Source organism: Penaeus monodon, chromosome 2 (assembly GCF_015228065.2).
Source record: "Penaeus monodon isolate SGIC_2016 chromosome 2, NSTDA_Pmon_1, whole genome shotgun sequence".
Taxonomy (NCBI): Eukaryota; Metazoa; Arthropoda; class Malacostraca; order Decapoda; family Penaeidae; genus Penaeus; species Penaeus monodon.
In genome coordinates, this window is record NC_051387.1 from 51,091,183 (window position 1) to 51,101,182 (window position 10,000).

General features: G+C 33.3%; 1 protein-coding gene across 4 annotated transcripts in view; it reads right to left on the bottom strand.

Annotated features, from left to right (window-relative positions):
• Positions 1 to 1,376: 1,376 nt before the first annotated feature.
• The window catches only part of LOC119583563 (protein phosphatase 1 regulatory subunit 12B-like), a gene marked incomplete at its 5' end in the record, with an annotated part of 67,101 nt that continues 58,477 nt past the window's right edge, over positions 1,377 to 10,000 (bottom strand). For all 4 annotated transcript variants that reach the window (XM_037932140.1, XM_037932123.1, XM_037932131.1 and 1 more), the window contains 5 exon segments: positions 1,377 to 4,381; positions 5,273 to 5,401; positions 7,462 to 7,551; positions 8,921 to 9,028; positions 9,312 to 9,437. In XM_037932140.1, coding sequence (XP_037788068.1) covers positions 5,273 to 5,401; positions 7,462 to 7,551; positions 8,921 to 9,028; positions 9,312 to 9,437 — 453 coding nt within the window.

A 10,000-nucleotide genomic window follows, 5' to 3' on the forward strand; every position in this document is an offset into this window, starting at 1 on the left:
ATGGAGCGACACAAGACTTGATTACCATTCAGCCAAGCCTTGCGACACGCTTCAGTGGGCTCTAATGTCTCCAGGGAGATGGAATTCTGCCTTGCCCTCTGGCGTATGCCAATGGACTCCTGAGCTGCTTTGAGTGTTATGCGCTTGAAGAGCTCCTACAGAGCAACTGGGTCTGTCAGGTTGTTGAGTTCTGTGAATCGGCCAAAGACTGCCTTGGTGAACCCACGGGCACACTCCTCCTCCCTTAGTCTGTCCAGGTGAAACACCGTAGAGTGGCCACTGGAGGGATGGGGAGTTTTGAAGTGGACCCGCAGGGTGGCTACAACCAGCCTATGGTCAGTGCCACAGAACTTAGTGCTCTAGAAAGCCCTGCAGTTCTGGAGGATCCTCCAACGTGTGCTAACAAGAATGTGGTTGATCTCCTTGGCCACTGTACTTGCCTGTATCGCTGTACAAGTATCACTGTACCTTGTCCAGTGATGTGGGTTGGAACCCTGGTACCAGGAGCCAGTGTACATATGTATATATATGTATATGTATATGTATATGTATATATGTGTGTATATATATATATAATGTGTGTGGTGTATATATATATATATATATATATATAATATATTATATATATTATATAATTATATATATATATAATATTTCTATAATATACTATATATACTTGTGGTGTGTGTGTGTTGTGTGTTTGATGTATGAATAATATATAATATATTATATATATCATTATATATATATATATATATATCATAATTTGTAAGTTTTATATTATAATATATATATATATATATATATATATATAATGATTATATAATTAATATATTATATTTATATTTTTTTTTTATTATATTATATTATTTAATATTTCAGAAAAATGACTACCATCTATTGCAAATAATTACATACAATGTGGCAAGACCAATGCATGATAATCTTACAAATGGTTTATAATGACCTGCAGAACAATAACTGAATAATTAAATCACTATTCCTTCACATACAATAATTACAAGAGAAAGGCACTTGATATAATTTATGCACTGTCATGAAAAAACACACTATTAAATATCATTAAGAATCTGTATGGAGTGTCGTTAATTTTATGGAGAAAGTTCAATAGATTCAAATAATCTGAAGCAACTTGTGTTCGATACATATTTAAGCCTACAAAGGTAATCTGTCTTTGACTAGGCTTTTCTACAAAATTTTCACTTGGTAATCATACCAACATTATTAATGCACAAGGCCAAAGAATAATACCAAATTCATCTGCTACCAATGCTTCTGTTGTTCAATGACCAGCATGCATAAATAATCATGGCATAATCTAAGTGATTATAAAAATTAACATACATGATAGTTGATTTTTTTTTTTTTTTTTTTTTTTTTGGTTTTTTTTTTTTTTATCTCAAACTAACCTTTGTGTCAGTTTACACTTTTTGCTTTACAAAAGAGGCATGTTTACAGCAAGCTATTTTACACTTTCTAGATTACAACAGCGCATACAAAGGCAAGTCTTCACATACTCAAATGAGCTCATGTTCAATCTATCAACAAAGGCACAGAATCTCATCAGGCAATTATTATATGACTATGATGACATTTATTAGACCTTCTCCTTATGTTTTCTTGGCTCATTGGTTATCATAGAAAAAAAGAAAAATAGAAAAGAAAAGAAAAATTAACAGATGTTATTGATTTCTCAACAGGAAATGATGAACTGACACTCAAATAAATCATAAAAATATACATGGTAACATCTGCTTTTAGTTAAGGCACTTGCAGAGATCTTAATTTGTTGTTTTCTGCAATTATTACTGACAATCACCATAAGAGAGCATAAATATGAATATATATTTACAGAAAAGTGTATCTGTCACAAAAGATTGGAAAAAGATGCAGCCAATTCATATAATGTATTTCCTTTTAAAACAAGAATCCTGTTCGAGTATTATCGCTTTGGTGATGTGCAGCAAATCATGACCAACTTGAGATTAATTATTCTGTTCAATAAACGCTAAATAATATCATGTTTTAACACAGTAAAGAAAAATAAAGAAAACAGAAGTGGTGAAAAAGATAAGGGCTTTTTCTTTACCCATCTGAGTAATAGAAGATCCAATCATTTTTCAAAATGTAAATTACTACATTGGTTCAATCATAGCAGTTTTCACATTTAGAATTTTCAATAGGGAAAATCTTACAGAAGATATTAACAATTTACATAGCAGTATGAAAATCAATTACATGGTTATTTGTGTGTTTTTCTATATGATAAAGGAAAATTACCATGTTGGCAAAACATGGGCAACCTTATTCTTCATTTTATAACTGTTCTCAAATCACAGTTACACTTCATCTTATTTAGCAGATAGAAGACATTTTCAAACAATGATAATAAATAATAAAAAATAAATAGATTATATATATATTTTTATATAATTTCTTCACCAGACTTTTCTTGAAGTGGAAGTCAATAACCTGGTAAAGAAAATTTGAACTGAGAATCAAGACTTTTGAGGAAAAAAAAAGCTAAAACAAAAAACATTACCATGAACACCATAAAGGAGGAAAAAAGAAGAAGATACAAATCAAATGCTCTCCACTTGACAGAGCCTTAATGCAAACCTGGTATTATGTGAGAAAATATTATTAAGGTCAATGTTTCATTACATAATATATATAATCATGATTGCATTTATGCTATGGATTTGACATTTCTATGTACACCTTTGAATATACATGGTTATCAACAGACTTCTGATTTATGTTCAAATCTACATCCAGCACTGAGTGAATTTCTGTGCCTTTTAGCATTGCTTTTCAGTTAAGTTCCTGAGGATTGTAACCATGACTTTTGAAAATGCATAAGCTAACCATTTAAGTAAAGAGCAATCTTGGCTTGTAGCTTTGGTGACTGACAAGGCCAGTTTTAATAATATATACACCAATTACTTATCAACAATGGTTACAATTCTCAAATCACACATCACTGCTCAAATGTACAGCAGATCTTCCACACATCCAGCATGGGCACTGTACAAGCAAATACTGACTGTAGGACACAGAGCTAAAGCAGAACTGGCCTTGGCCATTGATGTGTTGGGTCTCAGACAACAAAGGTTCATCCTTTTAAGCCAATCAATGGCTACTGGTACGTTCTGACAATACTAAAAGTGTATTTGTAATTACAAAAGAAAAAATAAAATAAAAAATAAAAATAATGAAAGTACTAGGAAAGTTTGTGGAAAATGTGAAGCTTAGACAACAAGAGCAAAACACACAAATATACTTTAAATTTCCATTTTACTTGGCTTTGGGGAAAGGTGGAGCCACTGGCCGAGTGTGTCATTGGGATTCTTTCCATGCAAGTCAGACTACTTGTCTAGCCCGCTGGGACACCAGTCCTAAGTTACAAGGACAACAAGAATGTCTTTATGACATGAACTGTGAGCCTGAGCCATCACATTGCAGTTATTCTGACTCAAATTCACTTACAAAAAGAGTTGTTTTGACGTGGTGAAACCCTTCCAATGGCTGAACTCCTTTACATAAAGTTTCACATCTCAGCCTGGCAGTGAGACTCTTCATTAGTTACTTTGTCTCAGCCAGCATCCACTAGGCATAAAAGGTATACACTCTCTAACTTCTCCCTGTCTATCACTATCATCAGGAGCAACTATTATGTAGTGAAACTCTTTAATCTGGACATCATTATTCCAAAGTGCTTGATTCCTGTAACAACTAATAATGGCATTGTAAATGCATTAACATTTCTAACACATTATAACAATCAATACTTTAAGTACTTAACAATATATAACTTTACTATTATTATCATTATTATTATTATTATTATTATTATTACTATTTATTTTTGTTTTTGAGGGAACATGATTCTCAGATTAACAATGTTTCATCAGGCTTTGAGACTAAAACCAGCCAATTAACGAGGCACAGTATGAACACCTACACCATATATACTGGGCCTACACACAGTGACAACATTTACTTGGGCACTAGACTCTGGTGACTGGATAAGCCTAGAATATGCCATGGGCAGTGAGCCAGCTTATTGAATAGCTACTAGGACTTCTTAAATAGCAAGAACAACACCCAGCAAGACTTGACAGTCACCCACAGTTTTGCAGGAAAGCTTTAGAACATCCAAAGAGTTCCTCAAGAGTTATGTAACAACTGGGTTGCAGCTTGAGGGGTTCTCATCAGAAGACCAAATCATCTGCAGCATCCATTTGCAGTAACATTCACAGCTGTGTTTTCACTACTTTGACAGTTTGCTGATCACGCGGATGAGTGCCCCATTTTCATCCTTCAAACGCTGATTCTCCTGCTTCAGTTGTTCCAGCAACTGTGAAAATAAAATGTGAGAGAAATGTTAGTCATGACTGACTACATTCTAGCATCATTTAAGAAGAGATCAGTTTTGTTAAACAAAAAAATATATCATTTACCATAAAATTGATAAAACAAAAATCCCTATCATGTAGGTAAACACAGCTCTACACCAATCTGTAATAAAAAATAAAAAAAACACGCAGACTACGGTCTACAAAAAACACTGAAAAATTAAAAGCAAAAAATGAAGGGGGGGAGAAAAAAATTTAACTATACTAGACAATACATGCACGTAATGAAACAAGAGAGATGTTATTTGCACAGGTTATTCATGCCAATTCAAGACCCATATAAACAAGAATAGTCAGAAAACAACTGAATATAAAACAGAAGAAAAGATTAGTTCCCTCCTTTTAGAAATACATTTACCTAACTTCAATATTAATTTAATTGTAGAATTTGAAGATGTTTGCAAAACAAGCTATGGTATATATAAATATTAACATCAATTTCATTTTAAAAGTTGAGCAAAAGTAACTATTTTCAATCCATCAAAACACACACCATAAAGCAAAAAAGGTTTATTTATAGTCTGGAATACTACACTTGAATCAGCAGTGGCAGAATGTACCATAAAATAACAGTGAGCAATATGACAAATAATGAACTGTGAGTTAGCAAAAAAAGCATAGATCACATCATAGAACTTCTTTTATTGCTGCCATTCAAAAAGTGTGTGTGGGCGTCACAAGGCCTGAGCAAAATAAACACACAAAAAACAACACTGCAATGATGATCATGCGCAGGCAGTGTGGTCATGCTAGATGGTGCCCCACAAGTCATTCACACTAGCAGCAGGCTGACCCTCTTTTACCCAATTTTTTCTTTTTTTATGTTCTTTTACCTATTTGCTCAAGGTGGCCAAGTTACCCATGCCCGATGTGGCTGAATTGGTCAATTTGGACACCACCCGAGTCAAGGCTCGGTTTTCAGCCTTCAACTTTTCGTTTTCGGCCTTAAGTTTTTGCAATTGCTGTAAGAAAGGAAGTTACAGTTCAGACAGGAAGTCACTATAGTGAACTAGACAAGAATGATTAGTAAATGAGCTTGGGTGCACATGCACTATATTTGTTAAAAAAACAATAAACCATTTTTATGTGTTAATTTCATGTTTGTTCTTTTTTTGTTATCCTTTTACTCTTCTTACTTTGGATAGCTGTTGATATGATGTCCCACATGCAAAAGCAAAATTTGGAGGGGGGGGGGATTCTCATAAGGCATTTCTTAGCAGAGAGAAGAAATGGTCAATTTTGTGAAGCTTCAGCATCAAAATCAAACAAGACTGCAAGCTCAGCTATTGATAGAACCTTCAGGGATATACAGCTCAAATGCAACAGAAAAATCTTGAACCTTTTACTTCTCAATTGGTCATGTCTTGCAACCACTAGATGTATCCACTAAACAACACTAATATCTAGAATTTTGGTAGCTACTCTTGGTTTATATTTTATACTTAATGTTAATTTGGGAAAATGAAATTTCAGGATCTTCAAGGATCTCAAATTTGTGCCATTATACTAAAGGAAACCTGGAAGATTACTTTTTCAACATAATCAAGTATATAATAATAAAAATAATTTATTCATTTCATAGTACTGTCACATTTGATTGGACACATCTGTTTCAAATAAGCAGTCTTTTAATAAAAGATGCTGATATTTTCTGATGGTATTGAATGTCAGTAATTCACATTGAGTTAGATATAAGTATATATATATAAAATATATATCATCTGTTTCCTGTGTTATTCAGTTTACAACTGACAACAATTCTACTAACAAATGTAATAAGTAATCATTCCTTAAAAGGATAAATTGGGTAAGAGATCTCAATATCAAACATCAATCTTCATATCTCCTGATGTTTTACAACCTTTATCGCAAAATACAATTGGCCATATCAACGTAAGCAATACTAATCAAATAGAAGGGAAAAAAATAATCATAATAAAATGAGGAAAAAGTCCAATCCCTGAAGGGCTCAACAGGCAATGATGAATGGCTGTGCTCTAACGAGGAAATCAATACAGAGTAATCAATAAAAAAGAGAGAAAATAATAATAATATCAACAAGAAATAACCAATTTTATGAAGAATAACATTTGGATTCCTTATCAGAGCACACAATATAAGTGCACTTAGTCTCATCACCAATTCCTGACAGTGTCTATGTGATCACATTCCAATAATATGCAGCAAAAAGCACAAATCTAATAGGGTGAAGAAGATAATATAAAATAATATAAAACATATAATGCAAAATAAATAACAAAATGTATGGAACTTCCAATCAGGGTAGAAAATGGAATAAACAAACAAAAAAATTAACAAAATAAATTATGAATCTTATACAAAATCATAATGACCTACATATACTCTAAAGTGGCAAGGGATAAAATATGAAACACATTGCTTGCTACACTATCTTGTTATTTGTCAATGTCATCTCATTTGACAATGCCAACAATATCTAAACACGTTTTTGGCAAGATATATAAAATCAAAGTTATTCAAAATGTGAATATTTAATTCTCTTATACACCAAAATGGAAATGAAATATATGCATAGAAAACTAGAGATTCAAACACTTTATAACTACTTCATCTTAATATATCATCAAAGCCTCAAACTTCCTGTTATCAATAATGATACTTCCTCTGCATAAAGACTAGCATCATCTAGAGTTTGTATTTTAAAGATTTAGCCTAAATACTTATTTTTTCCTTCACTCTTTTTTTAAAACTGGGTACTACAATACATTTACACTACAGTTCATATAGGATCAATCTATAAATCCTGACTTGACTGTGGACATCTCACTTGTATAACACACACAAATTATAAGATACACCACTTTTTCTCCCTTCTTTCTCTCTTTTTAGTGCATGAAATGGCATCAAATTATAAGCCTTTTACTCAATCATCCTCCCTTACCAACAAGACATCCCTAGTCTCTGCCTAAGCCTAAACAAATAATTTTCCAAGTGTTAAATTTAACCAAAAATTCTTACATCAACTAATGGCTATTCTTACCTTCAACTCTTCTTCCATCTCTGAGAGTTTGCGTTCAAGGGCTCGCTTCTCCCGCTTGTCCGCCTCAGCCATTGCAAGACGTGTGTTGTTCTGGAATCACATTAGTTTATTACGATCATGAAATGTGGTTTCAATAACAGGTGCAAATGAATGATATAAAGATAAGACATTCAGATAGGCTATGATGCAACCTACACAGACCAATAAATGAATATATAAATACATAAATAACAAATATAATATAACACACACACACACACACACACACACACACACACACACACACACACACACACTCACTCACACCACCACCAAACACACACTCACTCACACACACACACCACACACACACACCCTCACACCACACACACACACCACCTCACACACACCACACACACACACACACACCCACCACACACACACCCTCACACACACACTCACACACCACACACACACTCACTCTCACTCACACACACTCACACTCATGACATATATCCAGAGATTGTTTCACAAATCGCTTCACTCTTAGAACAAATACAGGTATCTGGATAATATAACTATTAGTGGTAATAATACAATTCTAAAAATATGTAGTATAAGAGCCCTATCTTTTTACTTCCAGATATTCAGAAAATACTATCTCGATCATCATCACAAAACTGACAATTATTTTAGACATATGGGAATAACATACACTCATATAAGAGGAGAAAGGCAGAGGCAGGTGGATGGTTGATGAATAGAGAATAAGGAAAAAGGGAAGAGGTTAACAAATGTGCTACATTCATGTAAGAGGAAATGTTTCTTGGAAATCCCTACAGTGGGATCAGATCACAAAGGATATTTTTTTAAGCTCTGCCCCTCCTTCATGCTTTGCAATGGTAATAATTTCTGTGTAACTCAACTATTGCCAGCACTTTTAGTCTTGATTCTTTTTTTAATACATTTTTATAAGAAACAATGTTGAATTTTAATTACTTTTGGTTGGGGTTATTGGGCATGGCATATAATATTCTATATAATTTCTGCTAGCCCTTATTTAGCAAGCTAACAGATAATTAAGAACTGACTGATTATGACTCTACATTGGACACAGCTAATCAGCCAACCACAAATCAAATGTCACATCCCAGGGCAGGGATTAAAAAAATATTACCTGAGAAAGCCCAACATTACTAACAAAGAGAATGTTTACCTTTAATGCATTTGAATATCCATCATGTGATGCCTATTCATGAAGTGTAAAAAGTATCATGTAAAAGAGGATATATGGAGAGAATATACATTGAAAGAGAAAAGGGGAATGGTAATAAACACGGTAAAATTCAATTAATTTTTCAACACAAATTTAACAACACAAAAGAGAAAATTTAAGAGAAAGAGATATAATAAGAAAGGAAGAGAAAGAAAAAGAAAAAAAAGAAAGGGAAAGAGCAAGAAATAGATCAGTTTGACCTACCTTCTTATTGTTGAGATCAATTGCTTCTCGTGTTTGCCGCAGCTCAGACTCTGTGTCTCGAAGGCGTTCATGAACTCTGAAGTTTTCTTCCAGCTGTTCCTCATACAACTATAAAGAATGATGAAAATACTTTTTCCTTAGTAAATGAAATTAGATGGAACAGTAGTTGTTAAAATAAAATAATAATAATAATCATATCCTTAATAATTCAGTACAAAAAGTTCTAGATCTGTATAGCAGCTGTAACATGGAAAACTTTCCTCCACATAAAAAATGGTCTGATAGTTTAATATTGATAATATGGAATAATAAATCACCAAACTAGTCTTTACTTATCCAACTTATCTCCTAACTTCCAAATCCAATTTTCTGCATCGCCCTCATAGCTCACCTTCTTGTAATCGATGTCGCCATTCTCTGGCCCAAGGGAAGGAGCCCTTGATGATGGGCGACTATTGATAGTCGATCCCAAAGATGTGGTCGATCCTTTGGATGCCTCCCCTCGCTCGCTGACAGACTGTAAAAGAAAGTCCTGTTATGAGTATACAGGAAACCTGGTTTCATGAAATAAGGACTGTATATGTAGAGGTACTACTGCTGAATCACTACTGATCATACTGCGCCATTAGTCTTCTGTTTAAGTTTAGCATTATTACTGAATCGTTACTTGCATCCATTATTCATCTGTAGTACTATTACTGAACAATTGCTTGCTATGACCACTGTTTTTTCATTTATTAATCTATGTTTTCATTTTATTATAAATATCAATTCCAAATGTGCAGTTTCATGCTTTCATTAAATTTTACATCACCTTATTACTGTAGGTATGCATAACAGCAAATAAATAATTAATGTAATAATACCAAACATAGGCTGAAAAAATACAATGATGCTCATCATCTAAATCCACTATCTCCTATATCATAATCTAATACAGTCTTCCTCTCATTATCTACTAATAAGAATGTGGAACTATGTTCAAAAATGTTTACCTTCAACATAAATTTTGGCTTCATCCTGGTTGAGTTCGTATTTTAAGTGTAGGATCTCAAGCTTGAATTTTAGGGTTATGTAATC